Here is a 22,217-nt window from a genome sequence, read left to right on the forward strand (position 1 = left end):
TCTTTCTTTCTTCTAAAGGATTTACTGATTTTTCCAACAGAATTAAGTGGAATTTTCTTTCTTTAGTTCCTATTTTTCAGATGCAGAAGGAAAACACAGTATTGGTTGAAGAACAGAAGAACTTTGAAAATTAATTTAAAAAATAAGGGTAGCTCAAGAAAGCACTGTATATATTCAGATTTTCTGTCAAAATTTATGAATACCTAAATATAAATATGTAAGCAACTGCTGAAAGAGATCTAAAACATTTTACATTGGCACTCTTGTCTAATATACTTTAAAGCAGATTTTACAAATTGATTAAAGTCATCAACCTCTTCAAAAAACAATATTTTATCAGCTTTTGTGTCTTAATATCTTCTGAACAACTGGTCAAGTTCCAGTTACCTGTTTTAAAAAGTGCTGCTATTTAATCTTCAGCTCTTTATTTTCCACGTACCTGTTTCCAGAAAGCTTTTTCATGCATCTGCCTCTTTGTAATAAGTTATTTACTTTGGGCGTGAAAAATCGAGTTTCAGAAGTTAATGAAAATAGACGTGTGGAAGAGAATCACAAAAGTGCATAATAGTTGAGGTTGGAAAGGGTCACTGGAGACTATGTAGTTGAGCCTACTTCAAAAAAGGTCAGCTGAAGTGGGTTGCAAAGGATATCCAGCTGAGTTTTGAGAATCTCAATACACTGAGACTCCAGAAGTGCCCTTAGAAGTCTGTTCCAGTGTAACACCATAAGTGCACCAAAAAAGCTATGTTGAAATAGTATTTACTGTATTTCAATTTGTTCCAAAATTTAGTATGAATTTTGGAGAAGCACCTGCAAGTTTTTAAAAATGAATGTATTTTATACAGGAAATAAATTCATGGGAAATAAAAAAGAATTCTACCACCCAGAGAAAAGACTTCGGAGTAACTCTAAGAAGCAGGTTGTAACTTTAAGCTAAAGGCATTAAAGCACAGATACCATTCTGTGACCTTATAAAGCAGTTTTAATTATATTTTGTTTACCCACTTTAACATATATAGGGATGCACAATAAAAATACTACTAATAGTCAAGCACACAGCATAAGTTTATGGACACTCAGCAGACATCCTCCCTGAAAAATCCTGTTTCTCTGCAACTTCCAGATGTTTCTGAGGCACTCTCTATCACAGCTAAAAGCTAACATTGTGCAGAAAAAACTTCTGTTAAATGCATATTCTTTCTTTGCAGAGTTTAATCACAGCTGCTGTGATTTTAAAAAATAAATATTTGAAAGAATTATTTTTTTTGCTGCTTAAAACTGCTTTTTATGCTTCTGTATCCACATCCAGCAGGAATTATTTATTTCCATGTCCACCTTCTGCTTGCCAAACTCTGCCTGAAAGGCAGGGAATCTGAGCCCTCCAACAAGAGAAATCAACTTTCCCCAAGAGATATCAATTTCCCATGTTTGTAGGACTTTTTGAATTAGTAGAGATGACTTTATTCTCTTGCATTTGAAATAAAATTTATTTTCTTGCTATGCATACAGGGGTTTTTGAAAAGGCGTTCTTTCCAAGAAGCTGAAATTCTACGTGGGCTGTACTCTTCATCATTCCCAGACTTATATCGCTTTAGCATTCAGTCTCTGCAAAGCAAGACTGAGATGCTGGAAGCCTTTGTGATTATGCAGAGCATTAATATGATGCAGGGCCTTATCCCACCTAAGGTAAAGTAGTGCAGATTTTTTATGTTTTCTTAATCTAATGGAGAAAATTTTAAGTCATGGAGTTATATAAAAAGGAGATTTTTTTGGCATCTTGGAGTATTAATGAAGGTTCAGGTTGCTAGGAATATTTTCTCTTTCATTTTAAAGCAATAGTAAGGCTGTGCCTGCTTTTCACATTTGGATTTGGTTTTCACACAAAGCATGCATCAGCAGCTTTCCTTTGGGGTGTTTTTTTATTTTCTGAAGAAATGTTAGCGGATTATAAACTAGAATTTAAACAGATCAAACAGTGTAATGGGTCATTAAAAGGGATATTTGCTGGATCGTTTTCTCTATTTTGTAGTCCACTAGATAATTATTCAGTCTATTTGTTGATGAAGACATCATTAAATTTAAACATGACCGAAGGCTTCTAACCTGCTATTTCTAGTGATTATCAAGCAGAATTTTCAGGCTATTGAAAATAAAAAATTAACTTAATCCTTCAGGAGCAAGGTGCGGAACTGACTGCAAAATACTTGGAAAGGCTGTATATCTTCTCTCTTATGTGGAGCATAGGAGCATTACTAGAACTGGAAGACAGATGCAAAATGGAGCACTGGCTTCGAAACTGTGCAACAATAAAGCTTGATCTTCCCTACATTCCAGAAGGCAGTGAAGATACCATGTTTGATTATTATGTGGCATCTGATGGTTAGTTACCCACTTGAGTACTTTGGGGTAGAACTTAGAATTTCTTTTTTAAATTTTGTTTTTCAATTATTAATTTAGATATATTTTTTGTAGGTTACCTTCTCTTGTTTTTTGTTTTACAGTTGCACTTTATGTTAGTGATACTGTATAAAGCTTTTTTCTGTTCCCTTTGAGAAATCATAATGTGGAAACATTGCTACAGAAAGCTACATGGACTGCGTGAATGAATTATCAAATGAATAAATAGACAAGCTGGAAAATCGTGTTCTTGTCATAATTTTAGGAAACAACTGGAACAGTGGATCTCGTTGCTTCTCTCAGGGGTCTGAGAGTAGTGAGACAGATAATTTGTCTGTATTTATGGAGTGAGAATATTCTACTTAAGAGGAACTGACAGAGAGTCAAATTGATAGAAAATAAGTGAAAATGTCTAGTTTTTATGAACATTAACTTTATTTCTTTGCTATTAGGTAATTGGATGCACTGGAATACACGTGTTGAAGAGTATGTATATCCTAGTAGCAGCACGCCAGAGTATAACTCCATTCTTGTGCCAAATGTTGACAACGTGAGAATGGATTTCCTTATTGAAACCATTGCTAAACAGGGCAAGGTACATCATCTGCATTTCACATCTAAGTACTGCTAATAGTATGCATGATGGAGTTTTTGAATCAGGAGTGAAATAGGAAATTACTGAAAGGGAAAAACATCATTTTCGTGATAAAAAACCATAGTAGTGATTCTGGAGCTGTATTCATGTGAATATACTTGAATTCTATTATTCTCACTGCTCTCTGCCTTTTGTAGCTTCTCACTACCTGTCCCTCCCACCTCCCACCTTCCCTTGTATTCCAGAAATAATGAGAATTATTACATGGCAGTGTAGCCATGGTGGAGCAGAAGTGGTTCAGGAGAGAACACAGTATAGCATAGCACCAGGCTCTATTGGTAGGAACTCTGTCCAGATGGGTCAATGACAGAATTCATAGACATTTTTTTAAAGAATAAAACTCCTTCATTACTAAAACAGTGTCAAATAAGGAGGATATAGTAAATAAAACCAGTGATTGAAGTGTTTCAAATAATGAGACTCTAGACAGTACATCATTTTTTTTTTTAATCTCCTCCTTTGTTCTTTAAATTGTATTGAGTGACAAGACCATTTGCTGCAAAAGTTTAACAAGTGAGACCTGTAATGGCCTATGAAATGTTAACTATTTTGCTTCTACATGTTCTTTGTTGAGAAGATATGTGGAATTAGTGAGGTTTTGCCAAAATACACCGCTCTTGTGTGTTATCTTACTTCTGTCTTGTCTTCGTCTAGGCTGTTCTACTAATTGGTGAGCAAGGAACTGCAAAGACTGTTATCATCAAATGTTTTATGTCGAAATATAACCCTGAAAGCCACATGGTGAAGAGTTTGAATTTTTCTTCTGCAACTACCCCGTTAATTTTCCAGGTATAGTAGTCATTCATTTTCCAGTAATACGTTACTGGATTCAAAGATGAATAGATGTATTGAGAATTTGTTGGCAAGATACTTCTGAAAGTGATCTATTTAGCTGCAAAAGAGCACAGAAACAAAAAATTACCTACTTAAATGGACAAGGCACTTGATTTGAAAGACTTCTGTAAACCATGTCTCACAAGTTATTTAGCTATTCTTAGACTATTACATGCATATTATTTGCTTCACCATACTTAATGATTTTACGTCAGATGTATTGGTTCTCACTAATTGGGTAGAGCTGTCAGCGACTTTTCTTAGATTTCACTAAAATCCATGTGCGAAGTAAGTGCTACCCGCAACAATCTGTCAGAAAGTCTGTGCTGTCTGCAATTTGAAGTAAATTACGTTACTCATTAAAAAGTAACACATGCAGCACAGCTGCTCTAAACAGAACCTTGAATACTTAAATCCTGAATTGTACTGCCTGTCCAAATTTCTGCTGAGCTACTTAGATTTATTTCAAGATTCCTTAACCTACTATCCGCATATATATAATGAATGTTATGGTTCTGTCTGCCTAGCCTAAGCATTGTCTGTGCTGTAAGCAGAAGTGCTGTCCCTGAGCCTGAGGTGTCATCTGTAAGCTGGCTTCATGGTGAGAAGCTGAAAAAAATAGTGGTGGCAAGCATGCTTCTAAAAAAAAATAAAATTATTTCATTAAGTCTATTCAGTTTACGTGTATGAATATAATTATCACCTTATGATTTTATGTAGTATATTGATGTCTACTGGAAAGATCATCATGAATCGCTCCTGTCAGATCTGACAGATTATTAGTTTAATCTTGCAATATTAACAGATATTTAATTTGTTATACTCAGTATTACAGATGCTAGCTAGCAAGTGGTTGAACTGACAGAGGATAGATAAAATGAATATGTATCACAATAAACGATTCTTAAAATTCATTAGAAGTTTTATATTTTGCATTATTCAGTCAAATAAGTCAAAAAGTAGTGCTAAAAGCTTTGGTGGAGCTCATACTGCCCAATTAGTATTAACAAAACAGAATTTCAGAATTGGAAGCTTTGGCATGACATTTCAAACAGATGAGCATCACTGCCCATCTTCTACGCTTTTCCTCTCCACTTCTCCTCCTTTGCTTTCCCCTCCATCTCAAGATGAGTACTCCTCTCTTAAACCTCAAGTGGATGCAATGATTATTTAAGGTCCTCCTCAACTACATGGACTATAAAATAGTTCAGTAGAATACAAATGTAGATGAAGATATTGCATACACTTTATGATTCTCATTGGCATCACTGAAATTGAACCATTTCTCAGTGCATTTCACTGTTTGTATATACAAAATTAAGCCTCATGAATTCTCATTTCTTTGCGTTATAATTAACATGCTTGTTTGAGACTGTGTTAAAATACCATTCTAAAACCGAGAGGCTCAGCAAACTGACAAGTTTGAAACTGGAAAATAATTTGAGATGGCTTCAAAATTATGAAATTGAGGCATGGTTGTCTAAACTTAATATTTGGAATATTTTATACCAACCTAATGGTATAGCATGACATTTCAGATGTTCCAGTTGGATTACTGCTATTACCAATAGCACTTAGTGTTGTCTAAATTTTCCTTTGTAAAACTCTGTGTAACAAAAAACTTACCATATAATTACCTGTAATGTGGTTAAATGAGTGACTCATACGAAAAAGTGTGCTCTTTGTAATTTTTCTGATAATTGTTTTTTAACAGCGCACAATAGAAAGTTATGTGGACAAGCGCATGGGCACAACATATGGTCCGCCTGCAGGCAAAAAGATGACAGTCTTCATTGATGATGTGAATATGCCCGTAATAAATGAATGGGGAGATCAGGTTAGTTTTGTAAAAGAGAAAAGAAGATGATGCGAAAGGCTATTTTCTTCCTTTCTTTGTTTCACTGTAAAATGCCTTTTCAATCAGCCAATGGGAAGTAAACTAGGTACGTACACTTGATTTTTAAAGGGTATTTTAAAGAACACTTGCAGCTCTATGTTTTCATAAACTAAATTAGAATAAATATACTGATTAAATAAGCAGTTAAAATAGAATGGAACAGTTCAGTTGGAAGGGACCTTCAAAGATCACTTAGACCAACTGCTTGATATCATCATGGCTCACTGAAAGTTAAAGCATATTACTGAGAGCATTATCCAAATACCTCTTGAGCACTGACAGACACCTCTCTAGGAAGCCTGTTTCAGCATTTGACCACCCTCTTGATTAAAAAAAATGTTTCTAGTGCACAGTCTGGACTTCTCTAGCAGTCCTGTGCCCTTCCCTTTCTGCCATCATTGACCAGGAGCAGAGCCTGGTATCTCCCTCTGCTTCCCCTCCTCAGGGAGCTGTAGGGAGCAGTGAGGTCACCTCTGAGCCTCCTCTCCTCCAGACTGGATAGCGTAATGTCCTCAGTGTCTCCTCACAGATGATGCCTTCAGCCTCATTACCAGCTCTGGTGTCCTCCTATGGGAACTTGAAAGGATCTTAACATCCTGTTTATATTGTGGTGGCCACAACTACACACGATATTCAATAGCCTTGTCAAGGCCACACCAACACTAAATACAGGGAGAATCATCTCTTCTGGCAGGCTGGTTTTGCTGTGGTTAATGCACACTGGAATGCAGCTTGCCCCTGCCAGGGGCCAGGGCACACTACTGCCTAATGCTGAGCTGCTGTCACCAGCACCTCCTGATCTCTTCCTGCTGAGCTGCTTTCCAGCCACTCATCTCCCATCTGTGACTGAATCTGGCATTACTCTGTCCCAAGTGTAAAACTTGTCATTTTCCATTATTGTAGTTCATGCTGTTACTAATCACCCAGTGTTCCAACCTGTCTAGGTCCCTCTGCAAGGCCTCTGGTTACTCCGGGGAATTAACAGCACCTCCCAGTTTAATATCATCAGCAAATTTGTTGAGGATGCACTCCAATTCTTCATCCAGGTCACTGATAAAAACTGGCCCTAGAACTGAGCCCTGGGGAAGCTCAATTAGACAGTCGGGTACTTCTTGAAACATGGCTGTATAATTTTAAAACTGTTTTTAATGGTATTCATTTATTGCTCACAAAATTGAAAATCTTCAGTTAGACAAAAAAACCTCTTGGCATACAAACCATGACTGTGTAAGTGATAATTAAAATATTGTGACAGATAAGAACTGTCTGCTTTTGAAAAAAACTGAAGTAATCATCTGCATTGATAAGGTACTTCTGAAATATACTGCATTGGAAACTAAATGTTGGAATTTCTAGAGAAACATATTCCCGTAGTAAACTCTCTATAGGATGAAGCAGGGGGCCTCATCTATGTCCGAAGAAAGGAATCTTGCATTGCTTTTTATGGAAGTAATCTAACGTTTGCAGCTTGAAAAACTGTATTTGCTGTTGTTGCACATGGAAGTTTCATCAAAATACTTGGTATCAGATGCAACATATAAAGATACATGAGGTTGAGCTTGTGAAAACTGGAAATTTTATGTTAAAAGGGAGAAGTATTGGAACTGCTTCCACTACTGTTGTGTTGGAAATCATGCAGTATTCCAGTGAGACTGAACTGAGATAAGAAGGATTAATTTTAAGTCAGGAATTCTTTTCTTCCACCAAGCTTATTCTTCATAGATGTTATCAGTGAAAAGTACAGTCTAAATATGCTTATTCATAGCAGTGCATTTTCTACAGAAACAAACAAACACAGAAGTGGGAGATTTAGTGAGAAAATAATGTTTATATTCTATATTGGGACATTCAAGCACAAAAGTATGTTTTCTATTCCATTTTCTTCTGTTCTGTTACATACTACCTGCTTATTTTACAGGTCACTAATGAGATAGTTAGGCAGCTCATGGAACAGAATGGACTGTATAATCTGGAAAAGCCTGGAGAATTTACCAACATTGTGGACATTCAGTTTTTGGCTGCCATGATCCATCCTGGGGGAGGTCGCAATGACATTCCACAGAGACTCAAGAGACAGTTTTCTGTGTTCAACTGTACTCTGCCTTCTAATTCTTCTATTGACAAAATTTTTGGTAAAGAAAAATCAGCTTTGTATCCATTTTTGAAAATATTAGTTGTTTTTTTCTTTATTCCTCTATGTATAAACATTATTATTAACACTAAAGCTTAATCCCTCTTACCAGCGCATTTTTCCTTCAGTAATCTCTCTGCACCTGCACCTTCATTATCCCTAAATTGTTAGACCTCCGAATCTATCTGTATGCCAGAGTTAAGAAGAAATGGCATGAAGGCTGCTCGTTGTTTTGGTGACAGTGATGGAGAATTGCAAAGGTGCTATTGGTGCTAAGAGCAAGGTGCTAATGACCAGGCTTTCACAAAAAGACAGGATCACAGTGGTCTCAGTGAAGTGATTCACTATACAAACGATTTGTAAGAGCTAAATGTCTGGCGTGTTTGTGGCACAAGATGCTGTAACACCAAGTGAATCAAGATTAGAGAAAGGAAAACTGAAAGCCTAATCAACAAGTTAAAATAGCTCTGAGGGGTTAAAAAAAAAGGAAGAAAAAGGAACAGGTACACTTGAAAAGATCATAGCCCTTGATGTTGTGGTAGTGAATTTTAGAAAACCTGTCATTTGGCAATTTTCTTTTCCAAAGGTGTAATTGGAGAAGGGCACTATTGTAGTGAGAGAGGATTTTCAGAAGATGTAAAAGAAATATTATCCAAGCTAGTGCCGCTGACCCGCAGGCTGTGGCAGGTTACCAAGCTGAAAATGCTGCCCACACCCGCCAAGTTCCATTATGTCTTCAACCTTCGAGACCTCTCAAGAATTTGGCAGGGAATGCTGAACACTACATCAGAAGTGATCAATGAACCAAAGGTAAGTAAAGCACATCAGTAGTTTTGCCATAGTTAGTGCATAATTAGGTAGTGTATAATTAGATGGCATTAAAATTACATTAGAAAAAATCATTTTTGGTTGGAAAACATTTTTCATCTTTTTGGAGGGAATATTTTTGTCCAGCTTTTACAGTGCCACCTGAAATGAGAACTTCATTTCCTGACCATAAATTAAATTTTTTTGACAGAAGAGGCTTAGCTTTCGTCTGCTTGTATTGTTGCTGACTAATGCTTATTTAAAATGGCTAATGCTTATTTAAAAGCAGAGAACAAAGAAAATTATGGCAAACTCACTTTTATTTTAATTCATTGAAAAGTCATATATCTTCATTAAAAAAATAAGCGTTTCTCCTCTCCCCCACTAGTATCCTAAGGCTGGCAATCACTGCCTAATACTTGTGAAACAACTAACTGCTGGCTTTCAACTTAAAAACAAGAGGAAATAACAAGTCATAGTGATTCTTCTTTTTTTTCCATAGCTCACTTTTCCTTCAGAAAAATTAAATACTTTATGTATCATTTCTCCTTCAAGTATTTTAAGGAAAAGAAATTTAGATTTTTGAGGAGTGAAACATAAAATTCTGGAAAAGCAATGGTTATGGTAATCACAGAAAAAATGTTTTATATCTGGGCTATACTGTCAATTAATATTTAGTGTAATTTCCTAGTTGTTGAATAAGCAAGCTCCTGCCTCCTACTGTATCTACAATTTGATTGTTAGAATTGATTTTAATTTCCAAAATCAAAAATAAACAGCCCTAAGGTGATTTTACATGTAAATATTGTTCAAAATCTGATTATATGAATTTACGTATCAGTTCTGTGACTTGGCATAGTATGCATCAGGTATACAAAGCACTGTAGGCTCAAATGAGTTTTTCAAGAAGTACTTGGAGTCTTTTCTACTACTGCGTAGTCGTTGTGTAGGATTAAAACCAGTGCTGCTAGAATTAATAACCTGTTAGGTTTTCTTCTCCATCCTCTGGCCAAATAGAAGGATTTGAAAAGTATAGTGAATTTGGTGAAATAATAACATAACCTACACAATTTCCTCTGGTTTGGATTTGTTACTGGGAGTGACATCTGTGTTTCTGAGTTTGGCGTGAACGTCTTCATGCTATGATGCTATTATTTTCAAGCAACTTCCACTTAGACAGTAATCAGTTATTACAGAAATGGTTTATTGATGTATAAACCCTTGTTCCCATGTGTAGAGCATGTCTTAGGGCTATGGAAATAAAATCTTATATAGTTATATATGCTCTGGTTTGGAATATTAGATAAAGGCTTTTTGTACAGTTAACTGACTATAAAATTAAAATGTTATTGGGTTGATGGAGATGTCTAAGATCTCTCTGCTGATTAAAACCAAACGTACCACTATTTCTTTTCCTATTTTATTATGATTTAAAAATATTTAAAAAGCACATTTTTTCATCGACATAGTTTTATTGGCAAGCCTCACCTGATTGAAATCATGGAGATTTTTTTGTTTGTTTGCTTTCTAAAAAGGTACTGATAAAATTGTGGAAGCATGAATGTAAGAGTGTTATTGCTGATCGTTTCACAACCTTGGAAGATGTAAAGTGGTTTGACGCAGCTGTGGCAAAACTCATTGAGGAGGAATTTCAAGGAAAGACAACTTTGCTGAATCCTGAAATTGATGCGTTCTTTGTTGACTTCCTAAGGGATGTACCTCAAAGAACTGGTAAGGTGGTCTCTGATAGTCATTGTGGTAGCAGGAGTGGGGAAAAGGATAGGATTTAAAAATGGATAAGTAAGGTTATACTGTGAGTGTGGCTGTCTTGTCCAGTGACTTTGAAGATAGATATTACATTTATTACTGGATATTACCATTTGTTGGAAAATGCTTATGGGTTTTAAGTCCATATTTATATTCAGATAATCTGCATAGAAGGGTCTTGTTTCCATTTCCATCAAGGTGAGTAAAACTGGCAAATAACAAATATGAATTGTTTATTCTAAAATGGTGAAAGAAGTGTTGCATGATTTGAGTTGAGTTGCAATACTAGATAAAACATAGCACTGTAGCCAACACAGAGATCTGGTGTATGAATAGTAGCACTGAGCTTACCCAGTACTTTTTTAAAAATACGCAATATATTATTTTGTAATGAATTAGTATTATTTCAAAATCTCTGGAATACTAGTAAAAGCTCTTGGTTTATGCGTGTGGCTTATAACAATGTTCTTGTTTATTTTAAATAAAACTTTTGCAGCAGACCCAGCTAGCTAAATAACCCAGGAATACTTCTCAGTAGATTAAAAAAAAGAACAGAAAACAAATTTTGGGAGGATTTGGTGAAAATCATTATTAAACTGTTGGATGATTCAATTGTCTGTTCATGTCATTGTATTGATGGATAGTGGAAGCAGCAAAAGGTTGGCATAACTGGTTAAATGACACTTAAATCTCTTCTTGGATAATTGAAGTTGAAAGGAGTGACAAAAAGAGAGTAAAGGATAGAGAGAGAAGACTGAAATGTAAGTCAGAATACATACTGAGTGACTGAAGAGTGACTTTTAATGTGGAAATTTAAACTAGGAAGTATTACATTAATTTGAAAAATGAATGTGAAAAGAAGCACGTATTTCTCAGACTAGCGTTTGTTACTATTTAACTACATTTGCCCCAGTAATACTTCATCTGGAATGAAATTTCATGAAAATACAAAGTAGAAGGCCTCTGTTTGGAAAGGGTGTGTTTTGTCTTCAGTACGTTTGGCAGTCTTGAGAACCTCTTCCTGTTTTGACTCTACGAGATAAGCATAAAAACGGTTATTTTGTTTTAATTGTCCCTGTAATGGAATTTAGTATTGCTCATTATTGTGAAATATAACAGCAAGAACTGGGTTTCTGAGCTCTTAAATGCATAGAATATTCATCTAACATCAACTTTGAATAATGTGCTCAGACTGGAGATAAGTTGACATACATGCCCCGTATTTATTTGGTTTGTACTGCTGCAACATATTCATCCCTGAGAGATCTGAGATGAAGTAATTCAAACATCAACCTTCAGATCTTAGCTTCACAAAAGTCGTTAGAGATGCTAGAGTTCTACCAATCCTCAAGCTGTTCAAATGTGTTTTTTATCAATAAGCTTTGATTTTGCAATTTAGTAGTTAGAATTCTGAATCTTGGAGCTAGAGAAGAGTTTAAAACAATATATTTCCATTGCTGCCTCTGTAAATAATTTAAATGTCTGCCCTTTTTTAGGTCTGGTACTTGATCATGCTGTCTTTTGTCATTAATAATAAAACTGCAGGAACACGATTAAACTGGCATCATTCTCTTAAATGGTTCAAAAATGTAAAAACATCACTACTGTTTAACTCCTTGCTGTATTCCCTATTAGTTCCTTATCAATATCTGAGTAAGTTTTTTAAATGTCTCATTCAACTTTTAAGAAACTTATTTACATCTGGATTATTCAAATATTCAGATGCTGAAAAACTGTCTAGACATGCTCCTGTGTTTGAAGTGGCCCTAACTGAGCTAGTTATTTCACCAGATGGCCTCAGAAGTCACTTCCAATCTCAGCCATTCTGTGATCCTGTTTGCTGTAACAATTTTGACTAGTGAAAGGCTGGTCTCCTATAGGCATGATTGATGCTTATGAATGGAAATGTGAGATAACGCAATTTCCTCCTTTTCTCTGGACTGGGAAGTGTCGAAAGCACTATGTGGTTTTCAGATCCCTTGCTGAAGCAAGCGTATGCCTTTTCACAGTGAATATACATTTCTTTGCATGCTTAAATGATTCATTTTATTAGTAAATTTTTTTAACCACTGAAATGAATTTAAGGGCTTATAATATATTTCCATTACAAAAAAAAAAAATTGCAATTTTTAACTACAACATTTATTTTCCTTTATTCTCCATTGCTACTCTTGCTTCTAGCATCGATGTTGTTTTCAGATTTTCACTATTCAGGTTTCGGAGTCAGAGAAAGAAGGACTGTTGTTCTGTATAGGAAAGTATAGGCAGCACTGTTATATGTATATCTAATATGAAATATTATGTATAATAAAACTAGTTTTGAATGCTCAGAGTCTTTCAGCTAACTTCCCTTACTGATTTTACCTACATTGTAACTCCCTCAGTCATTTGAACTGCTGAGGTTTCATTACATGCTTTTTGTTCTAGGAGAAAAATCAGAAGTTGATTTAAGGATTCCCAAAATTTATGAGCCAGTTTACTGCTTTCGTCAGCTACGGAATCGTTTAAATATGTTTTTACAAACATACAATGAGAATGTCCGTGGCACTGGAATGGACATGGTTTTCTTTGAGGATGCTATGGTTCACCTAGTAAAGGTACAATCTTGCTTTGCAATTTATTATTGCAGTTGCTCTTTTTCACTTGAATTCATATGTGCTGAGGACAATTGTGTTTCAAAATGAATGAAGGTATTCACAAATCAAGGTAAATTACTTCTATTATTGAAGCAGGTCATTTTTTGCTATTTTGTCTTTCACCTTCTGACTAAGTATTAAAAACTCAGCTCATCCTCGGATGGAACAATTCTGTCTTTTATGTCTAGTGAGGTCATGTTCCGAAGTATTCTAACTATTTTTCAATGTTTCTTCTTATTAATTCTTCTGAGAGCATTTCCTCTCTTTGGAATGAGTGAAATAAAAATCAAATTAGGACATAATTGGCTGCTGATGAAGGAGTATGCACATCAGAGTTAGGAATAAATGTATTCCAAACTTCCTTTGAATAAGCTTCTTACAAAAGGGAAGCAGGTTGTTTTCTTTTCCTTTTTCCTTTTTCCTTTTCCTTTCCCTTTTTCCTTTTCCCTTTCTCTTTTTCTAACTGAGAAAAACTACTATTTCTCAGTGTCACAGTGAGTTTTTCGGTATTTCTTATAAAAATTTAAGAACTGAATATTATTTTGGATTCTTGTCAGTTTGTAAGATTGGACTCTTTGTTTTAAGATCTTGCCTGCAAAGTAGATGATTTTCTGCTCACAAATTCTTTAGGTAGATTGTTAAACTATCATCACACTTAGTATTAAGTTTCTGCTTTATTCCTATCTTTTTTTTGTTGTTGTTTTTAACCTGTCTTTTCTGTCTTAAAGAATGTCTTCTCTGCTTAGCTCGATGATAACTACTGGCAATATTATCTTACTGTTCTCTTGGACAAAATATTAGATAGTGCTTTTCTGATCCCATATTCTTGAAAGCAGCATTTACAGCTCTTCAGCTCTGAGCTCTACGCCTTAGCAAGAGTTGAGACAGCCTCTAAGAGAAAGATGGATTACCTTACTATGTAGTGCCTAATTTGAGCTGATGTGGCATCACTTAAATGAGTTAAGGTTGAATAATATCATTACCAGAGAACAAAGTTTCTGAATTTACTGTTTGTGTGCCTCTGCCAGGAAAAGAATTAGAAGACATAATTGAAGTAGTACAAGGGTTGTATTCAAATCTATTTTTCTTTCTTGAATTAAATTCTATCTATGCTTAAAAGAAACCTTTGTATTTGATTTTATCTTTTCTTGTAAACATTAACCTATGAAAAAAGTAAGTATGTTGTGCTAAATAAATGACATATATGATTGAAAACTGCGGGAAGTTTATGTGAGAAAAAGTGAGTTACAGGAAATGCAAGTAGGTATTTCAAATTGCTTATTGGTGTGATGGGTGTAGCCCATCACTGCTGAGGTTTTTTTGTGCTTTTTGGTAGTTGATAACTGAAAGTTTGCAGTGATGGAATAAAGTGGTTGCTATTGCAAGGTTTACAGAAAATATTTCAAAGTGAAAATGCTCATAGGTATATTAATAGTAGTATAGCATCCTTGAATGCAAACTTAAAATTTTGGTTTGTTCTGCATTTCTAATATAATTTTATTATTGCAGTAGCACTGGATTTTTGGGTGTGTAACTGTTACACATTTCAGCAATAAATGACTGTAATCTTATACAGATTTCTCGAGTGATTCGTACTCCTCGTGGAAATGCTCTTTTAGTTGGAGTTGGTGGCTCTGGAAAGCAAAGCTTGACAAGACTAGCATCGTTCATAGCTGGCTACGATACATTCCAGATCATGTTAACTCGGTAAGTGTAAACTAAAATTTAAGCAACTAAGTACTTACACATTGAAATTCTTCTATAAATGCTCCCAGTCTCTGCAGTGGGAAAAAGAATAAGCACAACATAGGGTGAGGGGCGAGTGCTATTGCTTAGAGCATGATTGTCCAATGTTTTGGCTTTTCTGGGCTACACTGAGCAAACAGGAACTGCCTTGGGCCACATGTAAAATATACAATAGATTTAATGTATAGAAGTAACAGAGTTTATTTTTTAATGTATTTTTTATTAGAATGTAAAAAAAAAAACAACCCAGCAACAAAAAGCATAAAACTATGCTTGTTTGATGTTTGACCTTGTTTTTGTAAGACTAATGCATTGGGCTGGTTTGATGGTAGCGATTGCCATTTTTAGTTAGATCTCAAGGTGTTTTTCAGAGATTTTTAATGAAATATTACTCTTTGTTTGCTTCATCTTGACAATAGTTGTTCACAAATGTGAGTACTGCCAAAAAGTAATGACGCAAGTAAGTCATGAATATGAAGTGAGGAATATTTTTCTCTGGTAAGATAGGGCTTATGAAAGCCTGGTAAAGAGACATGACTGAATTTTTTCTTTCAGCTGGATGTCTGTTTGCAACTCTATATATTCCATGTGAAAATTTGCAAGTTATGTATATATTTTGACTGACAATGCAGTCACAAATATTAAAAAAAAAAAGACAATATTTTGTAAATCTTGAAACCTACTCTTAAATTCCTGTATCAAAGTACACCTGCATGTTTTTCATTGTTCATAGGACTAAGCATAGCCAAAATATCAGAAAGCATGAAATTTTTTGCAGTAACTTGAACTTGCCATAAATAGTTGAATTTCAAACGCTCTTGTAGTCTGAAACATATAAGCACAGATAAGGTGATTTTCACCTTGAAAACACATTTAACTCATTTTAATGAGTGATCATATCCACCAAAAATGCTAAATCCGGGAGGCATTTTTAATCTTCACGTACTGGCACAAATTTTCCTTTTGATTCCATAAATGGCTTAATTGCACTTTGTAAATCACAAAGAATTTTTAGCATTTTACCTTTACTTAGCCACCTTGCTTTGGAAGAATAAATGATGTTCCTCATAATCAGAATCCATACTCCTAAGGAGCTCCTAGAACTGTTGATGATTCACGCCTTGGACTTTACATAATTCACAGCTTTGGTGATGATTGACATGACATTATCAATTTTTAAAGTTTTTGCATATAGATTTTCTTGATGTTTGATGCAGTGATATTTCATGAAAGGCGAGGCACTGGAGAGTAATTGTGTCGTCATTTGTCAACCATCACTGGGGCACCGTCGGTAGCTATACCAGATATGATGGCAAAGGTTAAAGAAAATTGCTTTAAGTTATTTTTTTTACTGCTTCCTACAAATCAGGAGATTTAGTTATGTCTTTTACTGGTGCCAAAGAAGCCATTTCTACAGTGTCATATTTGTTATCAGTGCCTCTAATAAAAATGTCAAGTTGAGCCATATTGCTTAACAAACTCACCATCAGGAAACAGTTTTGATTTTTTTTTGCAATCAGATTTGCTATTATGTAACTAGCTTTTATAACAGTCCTTTTGAGTTTTAACTTTCTATGAAATATTTTGTTGAGATGACACACTTTTATCAGCTCTGCTATTTTGCCTTTATGAACCATTCCTTGATATGCATCGGATTTGGTGGCATATTTCTCATATAATGTCTTTTAAAATTGTAGTCTTTGAAAACTGACTCAATTTCCTTCCAGTGCCATATTATTTATCAGCAGTGCACTGTGCCTTCCTTGTGTTCCAAGAAATTATTTCTTATTTAAGTTTTCTAGTTATTTTTGTTTTACCCAGAAACCTTTTTTAAAGGGAGTGAACCTTAATATGACTCTTCTTCTGTAGTTCGTACAACACTTCAAACTTGATGGAAGATCTGAAAATTCTGTACAGAACTTCAGGATTGGACGGGAAAGGCATATGTTTTCTCTTTACAGACAATGAGGTCAAAGATGAGTCTTTCTTGGAATACTTGAATAATGTTCTATCATCAGGAGAGGTAGGATACATTCTTATGATCTTTTTCATTGCTTTTTTAATTTTATAATTCTGAAGCAAAATAACAGAATGTATTTTAATGAATGCTCATCATCATACCGTACAAAGAAATTGTCTAGTCAGACCCTCCTAAGTGTTGATAAACTGTCCAGAACATGATAACAACTAAAAAAAAAAAAAAAAAAAAATTGCAACTTAGGGAACATCACTGTTGCTTATCAAAATTATATGAGATTAAAAATCTCATTAATTTGCAGTTATTTTTTATATGGAAAATTTGTGCTCAGGATGGGTAGGATGGCTTTTTTTGTTCGCATTTTATTTTATTTTTATTTTTGCTTTATTTTTCATGTGGAAGAACAGATTTTACTTTTACAGCAAGTTAGATTTCAGTGTTTTTAACAGAGTCAGTTCAGAAAAGAGTTCTTGTGTAAAAAAAGTGGGTTGAGTCCTAAGAACTTCTGTGTCTGAAGTGAGTGTTCCTTTCTGGAAGGCTATATATTAAATCAATCATATATTTATATATTTTCCTTTGGATCATCTTCTACAACATGAAAAAAACCTTCTCTTTTCTCAAAGGTGTCAAACTTATTTGCTCGTGATGAAACAGATGAAATCCTGAGTGACCTCATAACAACCTTCAAGAAGGAACATCCACGTAGGCCTCCAACCAGTGAGATTCTGTATGACTACTTCATGACTCGAGTCCGTCAGAACCTTCATGTGGTTCTTTGCTTTTCACCAATAGGTGAAAAGTTCCGAAACAGGGCCTTAAAATTCCCTGCCCTCATTTCTGGATGCACAATAGATTGGTTCAGCCAGTGGCCTAAGGATGCTCTAGTGGCTGGTAGGTGTAGGTTTTTTCTTTGCAGTTATTTAATTCTGAGATTCGTGGTTATTAAGTTCTTTTAAATGCTTTGAAAGCAAACAAAGCTTGTTTTGTCAGCACACTGGCAGAATAAATTTATTTAGTTCAAAATTTGGATATGAATGTTTTCTTTTTGCTGTATTAAACTGCTGAAATGCTTTTGACAGAAGAAAGGATATGAAGAAGAAAAATTCTCCTTAAAAATGACTTAAAGCATTATTAAAGAAAGCAAAATACCACCAAAGATACTTGGTGACTATGCCTGTGATGAGAGCCAGAGAGATGCTGTGGTTAATCAATTCATGGTAGCTAGCAGTTGGACAGTTTCACAGAGAAGTAGATGCACGTTTTGGAAATTAAAGGATACCAGATCCTTGGCTATACATTTTTTACAGAGATGTATGGAATAATTTAAGAATCTGCTCATGCAAATTGAGGAAAGCTAGAGAAGCTATGTGAGCTTGGCATTGTACCTACTGAAGCAATATAAAAGCATTTCCCATGTCACAGCTGTCAATAAATTGACTGGTAATTCTTCTTTATGTTCAAAATTAAATTTATAGAAGACAATGATGAATCTCATATTGCCAATAATTTCAGTATGAAGACTTTTCTTCCAAAGGTATTCTCTTCTATGGAGCTATTACCTGGTGTAATCAATACTATCATTTAAATGACAAAATATTGGATGGGGAAGTGTTAAAAGTGTAATGCTGTTTAAAGTTTAGACACATATTGGGCTAAATATACCTAAGTGATGGGCAGATCAATTACTTATAGCAAATGAAGATTTAAATTAGGTGAAACAGTTCTGCTTGTCATGATATGTAGTGTGTATATTGATTGCTTTGTTTATAAACTAAAAGTACTTCTTGAAGATTTACTTACATTTATGCTTTTCTTCTTTTTCTAAGTATCTGAACATTTCCTGTCCTCATATGATATGGACTGCACCGCTGAGACAAAGAGAGAAATTGTACAGTGTATGGGCTCATTCCAGGATGGAGTAGCAGAGAAGTGTTCTGATTACTTTCAAGATATAGACGTTCTACACATGTGACTCCCAAATCCTATTTGTCTTTTATTCAGGGTTATAAAACTACATACGAAGAAAAACGTGCAGAACTACAGATATTTGCAAACAGGTATACTGCTCAGTTTACTGCTGTCTTTTTGTTGTTTTCTCCCTCAGATTATTCTCAGATATTCTGATGTACTTATTTCAATGCCTGCCTGGTCTCGTTGCATAACAAAAGTTTTCTTCGAAGTTTCCTAAAATAGTATAAAGGTGTTACTTGAAAAAATATTAGAGATGCTCTTGATGCGTAGCTTGAAGAATCAAGGGTAGTGATGCACTGAAGAACATGGTGGTAGAAAGATATGAATATAAACTATTAATATGTATTTTTATGAGTAAAGCAAGATATTTACATGTTATCTGATAACAAATTCACAATAAAATTCAGTTTACCTAAGAACAATTTTTGTTTTCCTGCTGAACAGTTGTATTCTTCTGATATGAATGGGTAAAAAAGAATCCTGGCATTTTTGGTTTTGTCATCACTAAGTGTAACTTAGATTATTGAACCTTTGCTTATGGATTTTTAAGTGTTTTTGATATATTAATTATGCGTTCAAACACTTTATTAAACTACGATCTGTTTGCAGATTTAATGTTATGTGAGAAATACTCAAATAGAATGTGAAATTGTAAATGTATCAGTTGGCATCACCCTTAAGAAAACCTATCTTCTTGATTGTGAACGACTAGCACAAAATTCTAAAAGCCTTTAAGAAATACTCAGACTAATTTATTTCACTTTGAAACACTCTTTGTCTTCGAAGTCAAATTGAGTTAATAATCTTCATGGTATCAGTGAAGAGTTATAAAATGGGAGATTCTAACCCAGCCTTACACATTCTGAAGTTAAAATGCACCAGATTATTCCATACTCATAAATTTGTTTCACTTCACCTTAATTGCATAGACTGAAGGGCTTTAGCATATATTATTCTTTATCTGTTACATATTGTTAACCTGTTCCTGTCCTGCTTAGACTTTGAAGTTGCTACATTTGTAATTCTTTCTGACTCTGCAGTTCCAAATGTCTGTTTTTCTAGATTACAGATAAACTTGCTTGAAGAGCCTGTATATGAGTACTTTGATTTTGGAAAAAAAAAACAAAAACAACATTTTTGAAGGCATTTTAATGAGAGAAGTGTCAACTTGTTGCTATTTTCCTGTTAATCTTTCCTGTTTGGTCTTGATTTTGATGTTTTGATTTTATTAACCTTTTGAATATCCTCAAATAGAAATAGTGATTTGAGAAATCTCAGGATTTCTCAAAAATTCTCAGGATTCTAGTGATCACAAAATGCTTTCTGTTGTGAGTCAGTCCTATGAGAGTATCAGGTTGGAGCTCAGCAGGACCATTGACATAAATGGAGCCAACATTTAGGATTTTAATGTGATAATGAAGTCATTCAATTTGAGTTAGAAGTGTGGAACATTTCACGTCATATGTTTTTTTGAAAGAATTGTTTATTGTTTACTTTCTTGATTCTGAAAACAACAGAAGTGTATGTGAAAGTTTCTGAAGAAATTTTATTTTTTTGTATAAGACAGATTTTGGTATTAAATCCATCTGATTCATTCTACCAATGAAATGTTTTGGAATGGAAAATGTAAATTATAAAAGGAATTGTGTACTTTCTATTTTTATTTTTTCTTTTTAACTCCAGAGTTAATACTGGGCTGGAAAAGTTGAAAGAGGCCTCTGAGTCAGTGGCTGCTCTAAGCAAAGAGCTGGAGATAAAAGAAAAAGAACTTCAGATTGCTAATGAAAAAGCTGACATGGTATGTACAGACATTAAAGCATATTGCACTTAATTTTTTTTGTGTATGTGTGTAAAAGGAAGTTAAGTTGTGGGAAAAGAAGCAATAATAGAAGCTTAAAAAGGTGACAGGAAAACCCATCTTTTTTTTTTTTAAACATTCTGGTTAATTCAACAGATCAAATGTTACAATGAAAATATAGATTCTTTCAGTGAGGTATTTTCCTTATACGTTGTTTGTGAATGTTCTCTTTAGGTATTGAAGGAAGTTACTGTAAAAGCACAGGCTGCTGAGAAGGTGAAGGCTGAAGTTCAGAAAGTGAAAGACAAAGCCCAAGCTATTGTGGACAGCATCTCAGTTGACAAAGCTATTGCTGAAGAAAAGTTAGAAGCTGCTAAGCCTGCTTTGGAAGAGGCAGAAGCAGCCTTACAGGTTGGTACTAAAACCTTGCACTGAGTATAACATTTTTTCCACCTAATAAAATGTTGTCCTTTGAAAACATGTAAGGTTTCAGATGTCCTGTGTAACTCCATGATTGGCAGAAGATGTATACAAATAGATCTATCTTGAGGTTGTTTAGGTTTAGTTTTCTTTGTCTTTTTCCACCCAAACGCCAAATCCAAAATGGGCAATCGGTTGTTCAGTAAGTGGGCAATTTTAATTTTCAATTGAAACTCTGGTTGATGTATTTTTTGCTGTGTTGTGTTGGTTGATAATGTGCCAGTAATCAAGTGTACAAGTTATGGTGTTAGATTTGCATTTGCACTCTTGACTGATTTTGACATATTTTATTAAGGTACAGGTTTCATACATTATTATGATTTATTTAATTTTCTCAAAAGCTTACTTCCACATCAGAAACTTGTTCAGAACAATAAAGTAGAAGATGCAGAGATGCACCTACCAATTATCAACTGAATGCACTTTCCTTTCTAGACTGAGTTTCTTGTGTGAATAGGTTTACATTAAAATAGAAAAAGAAGATAAAATTTCAGAATATTTCTGTCTTCCTAGGTTGGAGTCATTTTAAGAATTTAGGTGCTGCTGTAAGGTGGCTGAGCTGCTGTTTCCTAGCAGTTGCTATGAGGTAGTAGTAAAATTATAGCTGAAGGGTCTGCACAGCTTCATGCTTCTGAGAGATAAGATTATTTTAAATCAAGAGAAATAAGTTTCTTCTTCTGAAGTGGGTTAATGCTATTGGTGACCTTTTTCCTTATTTAATAAATAATAACAGTATTTGCCTTGTCTTTTGTTTTAATTTTGTAGACAATAAAGCCTGCAGATATTGCCACGGTCCGAACACTTGGTCGGCCTCCTCACCTTATTATGCGTATCATGGACTGTGTGTTACTGCTTTTCCAACGAAAATTGAACAATGTAAAAATTGATCAGGAGAAGAGCTGTACCACCCCATCATGGCAAGAATCTTTGAAACTGATGACAGCAGGGAACTTTTTACAGAACCTACAGGTATTTGTGTAACCTTCTGTTTAGTGTCATTTTAACCTAAGACAATAGGGAAAATATTTTCTTTGGTGTTCCTAAGAGAACAAATGTGCAAGAGAAATCAGGCATGCAAGAAATCTGAAATGTCAAGGGCTTGAATGTATGATATAATTAA

General features: G+C 34.6%; 1 protein-coding gene across 1 annotated transcript in view; it reads left to right on the plus strand.

Moving 5' to 3' along the window:
- DNAH5 (dynein axonemal heavy chain 5) overlaps positions 1 to 22,217 on the plus strand; it is a 108,666-nt gene that overhangs the window by 56,561 nt on the left and 29,888 nt on the right. The window contains 17 exon segments of the mRNA XM_019613825.1: positions 1,510 to 1,686; positions 2,175 to 2,379; positions 2,850 to 2,992; positions 3,707 to 3,841; positions 5,601 to 5,723; positions 7,702 to 7,915; positions 8,501 to 8,724; positions 10,257 to 10,452; positions 12,916 to 13,085; positions 14,701 to 14,831; positions 16,740 to 16,893; positions 17,472 to 17,739; positions 18,675 to 18,791; positions 18,794 to 18,905; positions 20,503 to 20,617; positions 20,852 to 21,028; positions 21,863 to 22,066. Of these exon segments, the coding sequence (XP_019469370.1) occupies positions 1,510 to 1,686; positions 2,175 to 2,379; positions 2,850 to 2,992; positions 3,707 to 3,841; positions 5,601 to 5,723; positions 7,702 to 7,915; positions 8,501 to 8,724; positions 10,257 to 10,452; positions 12,916 to 13,085; positions 14,701 to 14,831; positions 16,740 to 16,893; positions 17,472 to 17,739; positions 18,675 to 18,791; positions 18,794 to 18,905; positions 20,503 to 20,617; positions 20,852 to 21,028; positions 21,863 to 22,066 (2,865 nt within the window).

Source organism: Meleagris gallopavo, chromosome 3, assembly GCF_000146605.3.
Source record: "Meleagris gallopavo isolate NT-WF06-2002-E0010 breed Aviagen turkey brand Nicholas breeding stock chromosome 3, Turkey_5.1, whole genome shotgun sequence".
Taxonomy (NCBI): domain Eukaryota; kingdom Metazoa; phylum Chordata; class Aves; order Galliformes; family Phasianidae; genus Meleagris; species Meleagris gallopavo.